At 43.2% G+C, this 18333-nt stretch overlaps 1 protein-coding gene across 1 annotated transcript in view; it reads right to left on the bottom strand.

The window, feature by feature from the left end:
- Window positions 1–3163: 3163 nt before the first annotated feature.
- The window catches only part of LOC107193317 (protein Wnt-1-like), a 73299-nt gene continuing 58129 nt past the window's right edge, over window positions 3164–18333 (bottom strand). The window contains exons 2-7 of the mRNA XM_015582721.1: window positions 17169–17373; window positions 12052–12175; window positions 10912–11069; window positions 5325–5502; window positions 3963–4194; window positions 3164–3365 (exon numbers count right to left, since the gene is read on the bottom strand). Coding sequence (XP_015438207.1) covers window positions 3164–3365; window positions 3963–4194; window positions 5325–5502; window positions 10912–11069; window positions 12052–12175; window positions 17169–17373 — 1099 coding nt within the window. The remainder of the gene's footprint in view (window positions 3366–3962; window positions 4195–5324; window positions 5503–10911; window positions 11070–12051; window positions 12176–17168; window positions 17374–18333) is intronic.

Here is an 18333-nt window from a genome sequence, read left to right as displayed (position 1 = left end):
ACCGAGTTTGCTTGTCTGGGTACCCGAACATGCGACCTTAATGATCGGTTCCATACTGGGCATGGACTCTTTTAAGTACGATCGGTTCTAGATTTCTTTGGGCTCAACGTGACACGATGATTTTAACAAGGAACTCATTGTCTTTGAGAAAAAGATTGTTAATGATTTGATCAATTGAGCGTTACCCTACTTTTCTTTTTCTATTATGTAGGGTGGTCACAGGCAAAAAGACGTCAGCTTCGAGTCTCATTAAGAATTCTTTAAGGAGATGGTATTGATGCCATGACTACCAAATAGGGTTGACACAACTCGGTCTAAATTTAAAAAAATCATTCTTCTAACTTTTATAAAAGGACAGAATTTCGGGCGACTAATTAAAGCCCAAATATTGATAAATCATAACTGATCCAACATATTAACAATCTTCTTTGCAAGGAAAGTGCTTTCACTTCCGATATCCGATTCCTTCTCGAATAGTTCATCAGCTGATCAAGTAGAGTCCATCGAATGAACAAATTTTCCCGGTATTATTTTCGTCTTTCAGCTTAAAAATGTCGGAGCACTTTTGCGAGTCACTGTAGTTTCTCCATATTTTGGTGAAGACAAGGTGGTTTTTCTACGCGTTAGAGAGCATTGGTGTACAATGAGATACCTACACATCGTGGAGGTCTTTTACGTCGATATAAATAAGACTCTCGCGTCATAACGCAAATGCGCGAGCACGGAACAATAAACGAAAGAAGAATGGTCGTCGAGTGGCCTAATATCTTCGCCTATATTACTCTATCCCCATGCTCTCCGTTTCTCAGTCGTTCTTCGCATTATATCCGGACACTCGATCTCGTCCACACACGGAACGCACACACACACACACACACACATACATACACACACGTACACTCATATGCACACGCGCGCCTCTTCTATCTTTCTCTCGCGTCAGCAGCAAAACCGCAAATTATTAACATATTGAGTTTCACCGAGAGGGGGGACACGACAGCAAAAACGACGTACACGAGAGCAGCGACGTACGAATTCGTCGTTCCTACTGAAATGGGCAGCTACGGACCCGTGGCCCACGGGGGATCATGGTACCCCTCGGGCTGGATCGAGACGAACGGATCCCCCTGGTTGTCACCATCGGTAACGCGACACTAGTGCCGCCATTTTGGAATTACTGGGATCGATACTAGGGATGTTCGATTCCGATTCTTCGGAAGATCGGTTCCCTTCGGTAATCAAACACTGTCATCTATGTATAACACATCCACTAACGGCCAAAAGTATGGGACCAGAGTTTACGATTGATGGGAACAGTAACTCATTATTTTGTTACGATAAAATAAAAGTTGTGGAATCGGTACATATACAAATCACTTCCCATTAGTTTAACCACATGTTACCTTCAGTAATTCTTTGTAGAATAATATTTTCCTGTTTCTTTGATTTCCTCCTCTTTGATTTATCAGACCTGGTCCCATACTTTTGACTGTTAATGTATGTATTGTTACCAAAGGCAACCGATCTTCCGAAGAATCGGAACGGAATCGAACATCTCCTAACAGAGACCCGATCGGGGCCGCCGGTTCTCAACATGTTAAACGTTCGCGTAATTATAATGGTGCACCTGAGAGCCAGACTAGCATAATAAGCCACGTAAACTGCAACTTCACAGACACATCGTACTTGCTATTACGACATTAATACTGAAACGAGTCGACACAGTTTTAAGGGGGGGGGGGGGGGGGGGGGATGGGGCGAATTTCACTTCGGACGTCTCCGTGCAGGGGTCCCTCCGTTCGTCCTGATCGCGACAGATATCTCCATTGTTTCTTCTGACCGGAACGAATATCGTTCTTCTGAGAATGAATTCATCTTTAAGGTCGATCAGGCTTTCATAGATGGATATTCGTACACTACTGATTAAGGTGGAAATCTCTGAATATTCTACGAGTATACACCTGTCTTTATAGATTTTTATCATTCTATTTTATCAAAATTGAATATGTCGAATTGTTATCGAGCAACGTAACTTGAAAGCCAACAGAGACTCACTCTATTTTCAAAATCTATGTGCATAGCACCTATACACATTTATATCTGTGTAAAACCAGAATGTTATTTCTGAATTTATATCCCACCAGTCAGTTGTTACCGGCCTGTCTTTTTGTTATTAAATCATTGTTCAGAAAAGGACGAAGTCCTAATTAAGGAAGAGTTCCGTAATTTTGATTGACCGGAGCACACGATTCTTCAGCGTCGCACCAGTGATCCAGAATCAAAATTTAGCAGTTCGAAAACAAATTTCAGTAGCTCACGAACAAATTTGCTGTATTTTCCGAAACACTCACATCGAGTTATTAACTATGGAAGCTTTCTCCAATGCGGTTATTGTTTTCCTCAGGCCAAACAATAACAAAAATTCTCTAAAAATTCATACTTTCAAAACTGCTACAAAACCTCTTCGAACTCATCCAGTTCTACTTACTAAAAAAATTCCGAATTTCAAAATTCCCGAATCGCTCGAGCTAAATAACCGCGTACAATCCGTTACATTCGAATCTGGACCACTAATGGCATCGGTGAAAGAGTTACACTCACACTCTTCACGGCGTAGAAACAAGAGGATGATATTCGGCGCGCAGAGTCAGAGGGGACCGTCCTGCGGAGGACAGACCGTGTATGCAGATATGTTCCTCTAGCCGTCTGAAAACTTACGCGTACACACAGTCAACCATTGCCGAACAGTGGACTTACGACACTCTGACTGTCAGGTACAGAATGTTCTAACGTAACGTGTCGCACTTTGTAGCCTCTCGCGGCGGGTTTTACGGCCCCTCGAAGGGTGGGGGGACCGGCCAGGCCCGCCCGTGAGCGAGCTGAACCGGCCCCCGTTGGGCCCAAGGGGGCTTGAAGGTTTAACTGAAAACGGGTGATGGGTAGAAGCGCTGGTCTACCACCCCGTGATTCGTATATAGCGAACATATCGGGACGATGAGGCCCTTCCCCCACCACCCCCCCCCCATCCCTTCGTCCCGAAGTTATATCGTCGTAGTTGGGTATCGTCGTCCAGGTGGACGCGGAAACGGGTCGCGTGAAGCAGCAGCAGCAGCAGCACCTTTCGGTAGGCCGACCTGGAGGAATGCTGGTATTTGGACCCCGTCTAATTGCAGACGTGTTCCTCCCGCGTGTGCCGACATAGCTCGCACTTCACGTGGCAACACCAGACGAATCGACAGCCGCACTCCTCGGTCACGTCCCGTACCCGTGTCTGGTAGCCCCGACCGCAGCATAGGAGTCGACATCCGTCCAGACCGAGGGACGTCCGGTTGCATATCCTTCCCCTCGTGCCGGGGATACCGAGCCTGGAAGCGAGAAGAACGGTGGGTACAGTAAATTCTTGGTGAGTGCTCGAAGGTTCATCGGCACTGACGAGGAGAGGAGCTCAGGTGTAATGCTGATATTTTTAATGAGGTTCAACAGAGTTACTGACTTCGGAATTTTTGAAGGTAGTGATAGTTTGTTTCAGTCATATGTGGTCATTTGTTTATAAAATATTTAATGTTCAGTGCCGAAGAGAGATGATTTACAGTAATCGTAAGTAGGAATGGGATCGATATTATTGACGATATTCAATCGATTCGGTACCAAAATCGGTAGTATCGATGTTTTTGGTGTTTGGTATAAATTATCGATACCGGATTCTCCTTGAATAGGTACCACACCAATACCGAATCGAATTTCGTTTGATACGTCACGATGGTATCGATACTTTTTCATACCAGTACGAAAGTATCGATACATTTCGGCAGAAAAGAATATTGGAAACAGAAGTGCGTGAGAATGGGAAACAGAAATGTGTTGGACCGCTGAACTTTATCAAGAGGAGTTTGAGGTTCGAGAGAGGGATCGAACCGAACAGCCTGTACAGAATAACTGGTAAACAATGTGGATTGTCTCACGTGGTATTTCGTTCGCAGTAGTCGGGACTGTCCTCGAGATACACCAGGTCGGTCTTGTTCGGACGTTTCAGATCCGGACGAGCTGGCCTGAGCCTCGCTGGTCTTCTTCCGCCGCGTTGGGCCAGTCGAACCAGAGCCGCGCCTTCGTGCAACGCCGCCAGGGCAGCTCCGGCCACCCTGAACGCTGGCAGTCTTCTCCAGCAAACGCGTACGCTGCACGAGCCCGACATACCTACCGCGTGATAAAATTGCACTCTGGTTAATATGTGTGATGCTCGTCCAAGTGGAACGAACGAACGTGTTGGATCCGTTAAAGATCAATCGAGGTTCGTAGGATGCGACCACAGATAAGCCTGGGCCTATGAAGACCGACAGTGGGTTATAGGAAGTGACCATAAACTCGTGGGATCCGGAAAATATCGACTATGGGCTGCAAGAGATGCTCGGAGACTCGTGGTGTGCGATAACCATCGATTCAGGGTCATGGGGTCCGTACCGGAAACAGGTTGGGTCCAATGGACAGCGACCATGTAGGATAGAATTCCAGTCGCTTGGGTTCTGATAAACATTGACTCTGGGTCAAAAGAGATAACCTCAGGCTAGAATCGATCGCAAAATGTGAATTCAGACTTGTAGGGTCCTAAAAGGAGTCGTAGGAGGATGAAGGAGTCTGCTGAGTCTATAGGATCTTCGATGGTAGCTAACGTCTTGAGATGTTTCAGGATGATCAGGGGTCTCAAGAAATTTTAGGGTAATCAGTGTGCCACATTGGCTATGAGGATACTAGAGGCCTCAGGTGTACTAGAAGTATTCGCAATTTCTAGGGGCATCAGGTAGTCTCAAGGGTTTTATTCTTCTTGAGATCACTAAGTCCCTTTGAATCCCAAGATACTCGAGACCCTTCAGTCCATCCAAGATCTTTAGGGTCTTTGGAATCTCCTAATATCTCTACTATCCCTGAGATCACGAGAAATCAGTGAACCTTACTGAGACTATCGAGTCTCAATTCTTTGGTACGCCTTAGAAACAAAATCCTGTCAAAAAACTTCGTGATTGTCAAAATCCTGCCTCCTGGATTCCCAAACGAACAAAAAAATAAGAGCACACTATCTCTTCGCTGATTACAGGAACGAATAATACCCTTTTTTTTTTATGAAGTTACTTAGTGTCCAAGATACACATAGATCCCCTTGGATCCATCCATAGATCCTATGTCTGCTCATCGGGGCAAGGGGTGATCAAGGGGGGGGGGGGTGTGGCCTAGGTGAAATCCCAAGAGTCGTTAGGCGAGCACAGAGTGAAAAATAAGAGCGCAGATAGCGGATGGACCGTGTTATCTTGCGGGACGCATTAATGGCTCACCGTGACACTTGCACACGCGTTGCATTCTCGAGCGGACGGCCCGCCTGCCAGCTTCGCTATCGTGCTTCCTCATCAGCTGGCCAGCCAGCCCTTTCGGCCCGTGCAGGACACCGTCTTTCACCGGCTCCTCGCCGCCGTCGGACCACTCTCGCGAAAACTTCTCCCCGAAGTGTATGTCCTGCGCAAGAGGGAACAGAAAAAAAAAAAAGAGGAAGGCATCCCCTCGGTGATTCCGAACCGACGAACGGAGAAGAAACACCGTGAGATTGGTGGGACAGTTCTCACGGTGCGTTCGAGCGGGACCGATATAAATGGTACCGCGGAGTGTTGTCTACGTTGGTGGCCGATTGGAATTTTATTCCGGTTTCTCTGTAATCCCGTGAAACCTCGATAAAGTTTGGTTAATTCTTGATTGTGGTAATAATATTTTGTAGGACGATTTGTAACTTGTAAGTTTTAAGAACGCCTTTTGTGACTATGGTTTTTTATGATGTGTTTATATATTTTAGATTTTAATCCTAAGTATAGCTTTGTCTGCATCCTTGACTGCATCCCGATATTTATTACTCATGTATACCAGAAAAATTTGTCCACTATCAAATGATCATGGGTTCAGTAGCTTTTGTCTGATTTCCGAAGTTACAGAAGACGCAAGAAATGACAGTGTCCCGCTCGAAAATTCATTATCTATATAAAATTCACAGCCTAAATTGCTGTACCTAAAAACATGAAATTTTGAGGATAGTTTCCTTCTAGAATCTGGATATCCCCTAATAAAGGATTTTCCTAAATTCAACCCCTAAAGGGATGGAAAGGTGCAAAATAAATTTTCTGGGAATCTTCACTACCTTCCAGTCTCTACAAAATATCCCACTGCTTTTTACTTTATAATGCTACTAACAGAAATCCCTAAAATTGACTTCAGGATTTTTTGAAACTTCACCACCAGTGTGTGATGTTTCAATACCGAGCACGGGTATTTTGCTAGTTACCAAATAAAGTGGTAAAGAGAATGGATCAAAGATCCACACAGAATACACAGATACCACCGTGATTCGAAACAAGAAAAGAAAAATCGTATAAGAAATAGAAAGCAAAATAAGGAAAGATTGAAGGGGACCCAAGATGGGATCGTGAGAAAAGACAACAGAGGTGTCTTCGAGTGGGCAGAGGGAGCAGGGAGAAGAGAAGAAAACGCAAAAAGTGATGAGGATAATCGGGGACACGTGCTCGGAGGAAGTCACGTGGAAAGTGTCGGGAAAGTGGCGTGTATCACCTTCGGGATTACGGTCGGAGCAACGGGCGTCCGCCATTTTTGCGGTTCCAAGCTGCAGGACCAGTTCCGGAGCCACCCGTGACACCTTAACGAGGGGAGGATCCCACGGGACAAATGTCTCGGTCGGGTCCGCTGACAGATTTTCGAGATAATGATGTTTGCTGACTCTCTTTTTCTCTCTCTTTCTCTCCTGCACCCGTTGTCCCGGGCCAGGTTTAACGAATGGAAGTCCCGTAACGCTCGTCGATAAGTCTACATACACCGTCGTCCACCTTGGACGGGGGAGATCGGTTACACGCACGGTGATGGATTCGAGCTGACGATGCGAACGATTGGGGAACAGGATGAACGAACCTTTAGGTTCTCGGAGATGTAGGGAAGAATCGTGGCTAGGACATGCACGGAGATTATGTGGGTATTTCGAGGCACCTGTGGTTCTCGTATTTTTCTTCGAATTTCGTGTTAGGGACAGGATTCATTTATTAACAATTTTTGTTGGGTAGTAAATTATTACTAAATGTATCCTTTGATACTATTATTACTATATATTACTATGCACAGAATATTTCAGAATTGTATGTAGGTGGATTTTTGATCGGTTAGTGGGACAGGAAGAGGAATGAAAGTTTTAATTCATAGATTGGTGGATTATAATTACTGGATCGTGGATGTTTATGCGAATGTAGAATTTCATGGATTAATTTTTCGAAACTGGTAAAGGCTTTATTAATCACGAAATAGAAACGTGAACCGAATAAACTTTCAGGAATTTGATTTTAATATTCACCGTACTTAAATCCCACGCCTACTTATTGCGTATTTAGCATTTCTTAGAAACGAATCACTTGAAAATTTGAAATAATTTCATCCAAAGGATGCAAACGCGAAGACTAAATATGGAGAACAGTACGGTTAAAATGGCCGATCTGTAATCGTAAAATTTCTACCAGACTATGAACTCTATTAGAAATCTTATCACTTATATTTTGCGATATAAAATATAGAATTTTTCTAGCATTCGAATAATTTATGTGCGGTATTCAGTGTCTTCTCACAGTGATGTTCACCGAAACAATATCTTCGACGTGGATCATCTGACAAGTAGATCTATCGTCTCACGTGTGAAGAACCAGAAAGGTACGAGAAAATTTGAACTTCTCAAACATTAAAAATACCGTGGTAGAAGGGTCGTTTCTCCGACGAGCCCCTCCGATTTTCTTCGCCCTAGCCGTTTACCCTCGCTTTATAGATCCCTTTCCTACGGGCCATAGAGAAAGTGGCGCGCGCGCGTATTTACGTCTTCGTGTGCATCGTTCACGTGCGAGTTACGTGGGCCGATACTCCACGTGGGGGATGAGGAGGGGGAGGGGGCAGGCGGTGGGCGGGAGGTTGTTGCAACTTAACAAGCTTAGCCCCCGTAATCCCCTTGTAAGCCAGCAATGTCTACAAGGGGTCAGCCGTACGCATGAAATGCATCCGTTTACAGGACGAGCTTTGTCTTCGTCCAGGGTTAAGGTTTACGTCGACCGACCGTCGAGAGATCGAGACGACAAATTGGGGGGGTTGCCCGTGGCGGGGCGGTGCTTCCCCCGTTCCGCTTAACGGGGGTAACGTAGACACGGGACAAAGTACAGCATCTTCGGGACGTTTCAGTTACCATTTTTCGGTTCGCCTGAAAATGCTGTGACCTATCACGTTTAAAATAGTTATACTGAAACATTTTTACCGAAGAAAAAAAAACTCTCCCATTCGTTTTCTGATTTTTGCACAATAGGAGAGATTATTATTTAATCAGTATTTAATAGTAATATTTATTAGTATTCAATTGGAAAATGTTGTAATGTGTATTTGTATTTGACCATTATTGTGTACTGGTCTTTGATGAAATTAGGAAAATATTTATATGTGAAGATATAGAGTCCAAAGTTCATACATCTCGATTAGATTTCTTTTTAGTAAAGTTTGAAATAATCTAATTTTTTTTATTTAATTCTCGTGTTTCAATGGCCAGGTTTACATATGTATGTATTGTGGGATTTCGTTATGAGTCACGATTCAGTCGATCCACAGGCATTAACGTATCTCGAGGGTGATGGGGTTAATTAATGACCGAGGAAAGACAGCACTAAATATTTCTTCCATTCCTTTTTCTTTTTTTCCGTTTCAGAACAGCAGAAATACCGTGGAAAATTCTGGGCATTTTGTCATAGAGGGCGGATCACCCCCGTGATTTCCGCTGCTAATGGACCAATCTAAACGTTTTTTTTTCCAGTGTGGCTGATACGGTTTAGAGCAAGCTAGAATCTACATTCTTACAGTAGGTCGTTTTTCTTCGGGGTTCTGAGGTGAACCTCAGGTTCACCAAATGGAATCCTATAATTTCTTGATTCGTTTCAGTATTCATACGGAAATTCCATTTGAGAAACTTGATGGTAATTCAACCCTCTATGACGTATAATTCTCCTCTTGCCTATGAGAAAAGTCACAATGCCAGTGGTCACCCAGTAACAATTGACAAAACACTGCGTTCTACAATCTTTTGACAAAAAAAAAATATGTTAATCCACCTGTACATTGTCGCCAAGATTCAGAATCACAAAAATAATTATTAACAACAATGTACGCTCCAATAATATCGAGATGCTTGTCAAGTTTCTGCAGACAAAGTTACGAATTTCTTTAGTAACAGAAACAGTTTTACAACACGCTAACCTTAAATTTTTACTCATGAACCCTCGATTTTCTACTTACAAATTACATATATATCCAATAATTATTATTATCAACACGTTGGTTGCCATACTAACAAGGGCTGTACGTACTCGGATACCTTTTATTTCGTTTTTTGTCATAAATCGTCGAAAATATATCCGTTTAGTTAATTAACGGCTGTTGGTCTTGCTTTAAATTACACTGCGATATTAACTCAGCGTGGTCCGCCATCTTGGATAACCCAATAACTACGCAAACAGTCCCCAAACGTCTTACAACACGAAAACGAAAAATTACGTACGCGGAGTCGAAGGAACGAGCTCGTTGAAATGCAGAAGGAGTACGTACAGATCAAATGACAAGCTTGTCGGGGCTAGTATGAACAGCTTCTGAGAACTAGGTACCAGTTTGTTCGCTGTATCGGCGAGGGGTTGGGTCCCCTTAACTCGCGTGGCGAAAGGATACTGTTACGCCGCTCCTCCGGCAAGTTTCGCAACCCCCCAGTCGGGAAAAAGGGTGAAAACAATCGTCGTTTGTCGGCGAAACGGAATTTCATTAACCACGCGAAGCTGCGATCCGACGACGGATTGATTTACGATCGACGCGACAAAGAAATCGATCAAGAAGATTCGTGGCTTCCGGTTACGCCGCGGATAATCAACTGCGCGCCCTCTCTGCTCCACCCCTGCGAAACTGAAAGCGCTTGGGGGTTGGAGTTCCGTCGGTAATTGACCCGTCTGCCAGTTTTAATTAACGGAACACGGTTGCGCGGGAAACCGAAGAATCCACGACTGAAATGTGTATATCAGATTCGCGGAGGAATTGCAGGGCTTTGGAAAATTTCATCGTAGATATTTCTATGACTTTCAACATTTTCTCAGATTGTAGTGGAATTTACTTTACTATTCGGAACACGATGCGAACATAATAATTGTAGTCTCTCGTGCTAACCCCCTTGCACTCCGAGACTCTTATTCTTAACGACTAGTGATTGTAAGATTGAGCGCAACTGTTTCTGATAAACTTTTCCTAATTATTGAAATAAAATTGACATTTTTATAGGTAATTTGGTCATACAGAAGTGACAGTTTAACCCGAACAAGCTTGCGAGTCACTGCAGGGTAAATATCCCAATTATATACTTCGAGTGTCCCAAATATTACCACTCTATAAGAAGTATAAAGAATTGCGCATAAAAAGCTTTTTTTTTTGTTAAATTTGGGACTCTAATATCCACAAAAACAAATAGTAGACTTTTCCGAAAAAATTTTCATTTCCAGATTGAAAAGAATGGAAAGTCACCAGAAAATCCACGATGCACCAACTGTCACATTTAAAAAGCTTAAGTTTGTTTACCCGTGTAAGAAGACGGATTAATTCGATCACGTAAAAAGGAGAAACGCGATCAATTAACGGACAAGTGAACGTGGCGCGCGGAGGAGCGTAAGTAAGCCCGTCTCGTGGAGCGAAGTAATCCTAATTTACGAGGGCAGTTAGTCGCGTCTTACTTTTCAAAGGACAACGGTGTACAAATAATAGGAACGTGGAGGGGGGGTTGGTACGGAGTTGGTGGGTGGATAATGGTAGCGGTGAAATTACCTCGCTGCAGCCGCCCCATTCCCAATTATTCGGCCGGCGTGTTCTGACCCGGTTGTCGCAGGAGCAATCGGTGAGCTCGCCCCTGGAACAGGCCCTGGTGACGCTGTAAGCGACCCCAGCCGCTGATATTGCATACACGAACGCTGCCTCGCGACTGTCTGCGAACATGCACCAAGAATTTTTTCGCTGCCACGGCGGAAAAACGAAGCTTTTCCATTTTCTTCGGTCGCGCCACCCCTTCCCCTCTAACGGCGCGACCGTGATTACGAAACTCCCTCTTTCTCTCTCAGAGTACTTTCTAGGGTATTAGTTTTAATTAAAATTATGTTCGACTCGCTGCTGGCGAGCAGGGGCCTCTTGACCGATCCCTGATAACGTGGATAAGTTTATTTGAAATTTTCGTTGGAAAATACGAGGTTTTCAGAAATTTGTTGTTTTCTCTTTGCTGGGTTGGTGTTGTGAATTTTGTTTACTGTTCAACTTTCCGCGGTGGTCTGGAAGATATTACTACTTTGCTGGTTCTTAATTTTGAACTGGTGAGGTGGAAATATTATTAGTTGTTACTGAGCTGCGGTTTTAGTGCATTGATAGTATCTATAAGTAGACTGCAGAAGTTTATAGGAATTCTTAGTATTAGATGCAAATATATGAAAATCAATATAGGACAGAATTTCAAAGAAAAATATCCGCAGTGTACCTATACTACTTGATGCTACTAGTTATTCCCTACATAAAGTGACGTATCGCGAATTAGTGTATTAAAAAATATAAGATTCCATTAAAAAAAAAAAAAGTTCACCTTCATGTGACCTGTACGCGTCCACATAGAAAAAAGTTACATTAAAAAGTGTGTGCCCTGACACCATTTAACTTTTGTCTGAAACATTTTTTAATATCGTCAATAGTTTCGGAGATATTCGAGTAGGTCGATTTAAATGGGACACCTTGTATAAACATACACTAAAGTTGACGTTAAAAAACAACAAAAATTCAACAAGTATGGAAGAAGTTATATTCCCACGGGATCCCCGCCGATTGTACACTATCGACTCCTGTTCTCCAATGATCCGCCGCGTCATCAAGGATTTTCTCACCTGCAGCTTGTCGAGGATTCGTGGAGGCGGTTGAATGTCTACTTACTGACTAGCATCACGCCACCGAACACGTTCTCCGGATTTTCCGGGCTGATGGAACAATTCCATCTGGCTGATCTAAACTGGTGCTGACACTCCTCTATGGCCAATCTCGCGCCCGCGCTGACTGCCTGAAAGTAAAGACCGTGAAAGCCGCGAATGGAAAGGCGAATTGAGCGGCCGGGAGGGGGAGGGGGGAAACCTGGGTACGGAGAACGATTTACCGTCGCTGTTAACGCGTTCCCCGTCAGATCAATATTTGCAAAAAAGTTTGTACACTGTCGAGACCTTTTTCCTTGTTATGACAAGACTTTGATCGATTGGCATGAGAGGTTCGGATCTGTTAGGAATCAGAACCATGTAACGTTAGGATTACGTATTTGTATTATGAAAATTATACAGTGTGTACCACGAAACGTGATCAATTTAGATTATTCTACTGGCATCTGTTCGATTGAAATTTTTTGCTAGTATTAATACACGATTCAAGGAGAGCGCTGAGATGATTGTACCGAATTTTTGGTCAACCATTTTTTCTAGAGTTTTCAAGGTTACCTTCAGGATTTTATCGATATTATTTTTTTTTATGAATTGAGCAAACATCATAACAAATATTTTTTCTTTTAATTCAAAGAAACATTATGAAAATATCATTCACCTTAATTAAAACGATTATCAAAATGGTGTCTATTAGCTGCAGTACTGTTTAGTTCTATTTATGACGTCTGCGCTGATGGTTGAATGTAATGTACAAGTGGAATAATCTAAGCTGATCACGTTTCGTGGTCCACCCTGTATAACCTGCAGTAGGTTACGTGTCATTCGCGACAGATCCGTTTGTATAAGATTAACGGATACCTTGAACGTATAGGAATTGTTTTCAGGTCGACGAAGTTGGATAGGTCACCTGACGCGTGTAACGTGTGATTTTCTATCTCGTGGGATCTCGGCGGGAAAGGTGTGTACGTTCGAAACAACAAAAGAGACAACCGACGTTCCACGGGACTACTCAAATTCCACTTCAAACATTCCACTCGGTCGTGTCTATAGAAATCGTCAGGTACTCCGTAATTGCCTTGGTGCTCGACAGTGTACCTGACCGTAAGTTCCAACGAGGTCTGTCCAGCCGATCCTGTGTATACACAACAAGGGAATTTTAAAGGAGGAGTTTAGGGTCCACGAATGAAGCTTATTTCCAATTATACTGTCAATAGAATGTAATTCAGTTCAAACTGCACGAAAAAGTAAATAAATTTTCGGCCTATAACAACTGTTTGCGTGCATGTTACTGTCCACAAGTTTCGAGCACCCTTCTACAGCATTCGGGTCACTTTAGACCCAGAACCGTATTTATTTCTTTAATCCTATGAACTTTAAAATTTTTCCAACTTATACGATTGTACTTTTAACGTATACTAATTAGTAATCTATTATGCTGTCTTAATATAATTTACAGCTTAGGTTGTGTAATTTAAATTTTTTTTCCAAAATGGCGGTGCACCGATTGGAGGATGAACATTACCGAAGCTGCACAGTTTCCCGATTTTATGAAGAATAAATGTCTCTTTAAAGAATTCATTATCGGTATACCACACAATTATGCTTTTAATCCCGAACAAAATTTCTCTAAATCGCAGGAAAATACGGAGAAGCTAGTAATAAATGTTTCTTCTCAAAATCGTTTAACGGTACGTCTAATTATAATTGCTGTTTTTAATCCAAAAAAAAATTCTCTAAATTGCAGAAAAAAAACGAGGCAGCAATGAAACTAACTGCGTGCTCTTTCTCAGCATTACATTAAACATACAGCTGAAGGACTGTAGCAGGGTGAAAGTAACCCTACAAGCTCGTATAATCGACGTTGTGCTCCGAAATCTTTTTTCCGTTGAACAAATCTTGCTTCATCGTTTTAAGAACATCACGTACCGAGCCATAAAACATCAACTGTTGTCCGACTGGACCGCGAATCGCGGTCAATGAGATACCGATTTCCGTTCCTCCGGTGCAAGAACCATGGCGATCGGAGGGGGGGGGGGGTCAGTGATCAAAACTTAAATGTTGAACGTGACAATAAAAATCTATAGGATGTTTCGACAGTGCTGGGCTCGATCGTTTGGAATTAAAGTCCCCGTGAAGCAGAAGGGGGGGGTGGGGATCGGCCGTTATGAATATTCATGGGGCCCAGGCCTTTTGTCGGTAACCCGGACTCGGAAAAGCGAGACGGTCGGCGTCGTTCAAAGAGACGATCGAGGCCTCGAGTTTACCTAGGCACCGGTTTCTAGACGTGCCCCGCAAACCCCGGCCCCACCCCTCGACAAGATTTGTGCATTAGGGAAAGGTAAACGCGATTTTCGGGAACGTGAGCCCGCGTTTCCAATCCGTAAGCTGTTGCGCCCAACTAGGGGGACGAGTCGCGGCGGGATATCGAGCAGACTGGGCCTTAATGATCTTGAATTTTCATAAATCTTTTTATGCAATTTGATTATAATTTTAATCGTTTATAGTGGACCCGATATGGTTACGTGTATCTCACCAATACAAGAAAAGTGCTTTTCACTAGTGAAAAGCATGTTATTTTCCGGGTGAGCGAAAAAAAAAAACATGATTTATTACGTAGCATTTTATATGTGCTGTAAATTCTTTGGTAATAGTGAAATATAAAGTGTAATATAAAATAAGAGGAAACAGTCAGTTTCTTTAGTTTCGTGACTTACACTTTCGCATTGCACATAACAAAAAACAGTGTCAAATTCCACGAACTAACAAAACTACAGTGATCTGTACAATTCTTTAACCTCTTGAGGGATACTGGCACACGTTGAATTGTACGATCAGTTTTTCTTTCATTCAAGCATCATTCCAAAATTGTAATTAAATATTCACTAGGAAATTCCCTAATCAAACAGTGTAGGTACTTCACCGATTGATTGTTGTTAATATTTACAAATATCTTTTAATTAAGTACAGCCGAAAAATAAAAATATTTTTTCTGATCTTATCAAATCCGTTCCTGAAGAGTGACACTGTTATTCAGGTGGTTCCCGTATTTTGGAATCGTGTTAGAGTCGAACAGTGTTACAAGAAAACGCCGTGTGTATTACTATGCAATTTGTAATTTCATTTAAACTATTTGTAAAAAAAACTAGCAGCGAGTCTTCAACAATTTTTGAACGACGATCTACGTGTAAGAAACGATTGTATATTTTCAACGACAGGTCGCACAGATCGAAAAATCACTCGGTTTATTAACATTTTCCCATCGCAAACTCGCCCCCCCCCCTTCCCTCGTGTGCTCGTTGTCGGAGCGACCTCGAATCACGACGGGAAATTGAACGTCCCTTTAAGGCGTCTCGGCGGCCGCGAGGGCACTGGTTGGATTCGCGCGATTCTAAAGAACTCCCGGAATGCCAGGCTCGAGTTGTAGCTTTCGTTTGCCGCGCGTGCAATATTTAATAGTCCAGCTTCGCAACAGTCAGGGTCTTCTCAGTGAACCCCACGCGACCGACCTCCTTCCGCGGCGAGTCCGCTTGTCGGGGAATGAAGTCGTGAATTCTGTGATCTCAAATCGAGAACCGTGGAGAGGATCCGTAGAGACGGGGCGAATAAACGAAAAAGAAATCGCTGGGAACCTAGCTGGTGGAATTATCCGAGTATTTATATGTATGTATTTTGCTTCCTCTGTTTCGATAAAAAATTATCGAGTGTGTAAGAATTCTTTTTTTTATATTATTCACAGACAGTTCAGAGGAAGTTCTCTCTGTGTTTTGATAATTTTAGTATCCCCCGAGTGTTTTGACACTTGAGCAGGAAGATTGTTCGACTTTATTCTAGAGATGAAGTGTTTTTAATGATAATCCGTGGATCCTGTTTTTTTTTTCGACACACCGTATATGGGATAACGTTCTTCTTTAGAAACTTTTGTCTGTTTTATTTATTAAGATTCTTTATGCCATTCAATCTTTTGCTTACGTATCTTGTTAGACCGTTCTTTCTCGTCCTTAGTCGCCGGAGGCTTAAACCGCGTGTCCACTTGAGAGTAGATTGTAGAAGATTATACTTTTGAAAGTCGAAAGGACAGTTGTTTGAGAGCAATTTATCGAAGATTTGTTCTTACGTTTGAAATTAGAGAAGAATTCACTCTCGGAAAATGACGTTATGCGGAGATGTAGCTTTAGTATGGCATCAGAGAATGATTTTGCAATTTCTATTATTTTCAAAGAAATATCGCTTCTAATCGCTAAAACTTAAAGGAGATCATTCTCAAGTGATCATAAGGGTTACAGCTACTCCGGAGAGTAATTACTGGCAATTATTAAAATTTTTCTTGCATATAAATAACTCCTCCGGTTTCTAACCATATACCCGACAAAAGTTCTGGCAAACATACAGTGGAGAAATTACAGTTTCACCATAAACTTATTACAGCCACAGTGAATCAATAAAAAACAACAATACATACAAAATAAAAATCTAAATTCCAATTACTGTAATTTGTAATCTTTATTGTAAATTCGGTATAGTTAATTACAATGTAATTAACTGATTATAATTGGATTGTATACTACTGGAATTTAGATTTTGTAATTAGATTACATTTCACCAAACTCTGCAAACTACCAACTAAATAAACCACAACATGAAATCAGCTTCCAAAATCCCCGATCCACACTCCACCCTCCAGACTCGCTCCCGCGTGGACACGCAGCCTAACCGGCTCGGAGCTCGACTTGTAACACCGTGCCCGCGAGCCTATCTCTATCTCGCGATTGAACCGGGTATCACAAAGAGGTATGCGCCGTGAGAAGCTCGTCCCGTGGACAAAGGGGAAGAAAAATGGAAACGATTCGTCGTCGTCGTCGTCGATGAACGAGCGGATCCCGAGCGTTAAAGCGGTCCGTTGCCCGTTCGAAAAATTACACCGACAAACTTTATACGCCTCTCTCTTTCTTTCTCCCTTCCATCCACCTTGTACACCTTCACGCCCCTCTCGTTCTATCTTCCTTTCTCTCCCATCCCTCTATCTCTTTCTATCGCACGTACTGGCTCTTGTGAATCGAATTAGCCGCGTGCTTCCCCGGGCATTAATCCGAGAGGTTCTTCGGCCCCTGGCCGCGAGGTAAATACCTGCAGGACGGGCGGCGAGCGGGAGCATATAGCCTGCTGCTTGGCGGTCAGGTGCACGCTCTTGCAGCTCTTTTCGGCGCTCGCCGGCCCGATCACACCCGCGCCGATGATCTGAGGCTGTCCGTCGACTACGCCGCCGCCTCCGACGCCGCCGTTTCCCTGGCCCGATCCGCCGCTATTCAGCCGGGGCTCCACTCCCAGGTACCTGGAACAATCCCGGAAGCGTCCGTAGCGTTATTATCCACGGTTCTGCACGCCGACGATCCCCCTACCCCCCACCTTTCCACCATACCACTCTTAATCGTCGATCTGCGCCGATATTTCGATCGAAGGACGGTTCGTTTCTTTTTTTACGTTTTAATACCACGGAAGTTTAACGATTCGACTCGAATATGCGTATTTCGGAACTGTTAAGTTGGTTTTTTTTTTTTTTTGTTGGAGAGTTTTCGAGATTCGTGGATTGATTGATGCGGAAATTAAATGGGATTTCCTTGAATTGGAGGTCAAATTGGGAGCTGGTTGTGCGGATTTATGATGTTAGGTGAATAAAGTTAAGGATTCGATAAATCTCTGCGGATTTACCGCCGATTTGTTTATGACTCGTTTAGTGGGAATTACTGTAATGAACAATTTCACTGCCTATTGTTGTTCGAATAAAATTCTGCACAGCTGTGTTTAACCTTCAGGGAATAGGGGAGTATTCCTGTCGGGACACTGGGAAAACTCGAAATTCAGTGCAGTGCACTTTTTGACTGAAAAGACTACCTTAAAGAAAAGGGTCGATGGCAAGGTTGAGTTCCCTAACACTGAAGCCTGAAATAAAATATTCATTTAACATAAATTTTTCTCCCTTGTACATAATTTTCGTGTGGTTTTCCCCCGATTGCAACAACGCACAACAGAGAATAGTATATACTCAATTTTACTTTTTTTCTTTTCGTCACGTATGTTACACCTGTTACGAAACAGCTCGCAACTGACCGCGCGACCGTCCTCCTCCACTTGCCCAACAGGCGCCTCCGTGTACCATTCGAAGGTCAACACGGAATTCAATGGAATCCCCGTAAAAAAAAAAGCCTCGAAGGGACAAGGGACACCGCAATGTTTCATTGCGTCGAGGCGGTGCGACGCGATCGGGTGAAAGTCCCCCTCCACGCGTTGTATA

This window comes from Dufourea novaeangliae, unplaced genomic scaffold (assembly GCF_001272555.1).
Source record: "Dufourea novaeangliae isolate 0120121106 unplaced genomic scaffold, ASM127255v1 scaffold7, whole genome shotgun sequence".
Classification (NCBI taxonomy): Eukaryota; Metazoa; Arthropoda; class Insecta; order Hymenoptera; family Halictidae; genus Dufourea; species Dufourea novaeangliae.
Note: the sequence above shows the minus strand (reverse complement) of the source record. Positions and strands in the feature narration are given on the sequence as shown.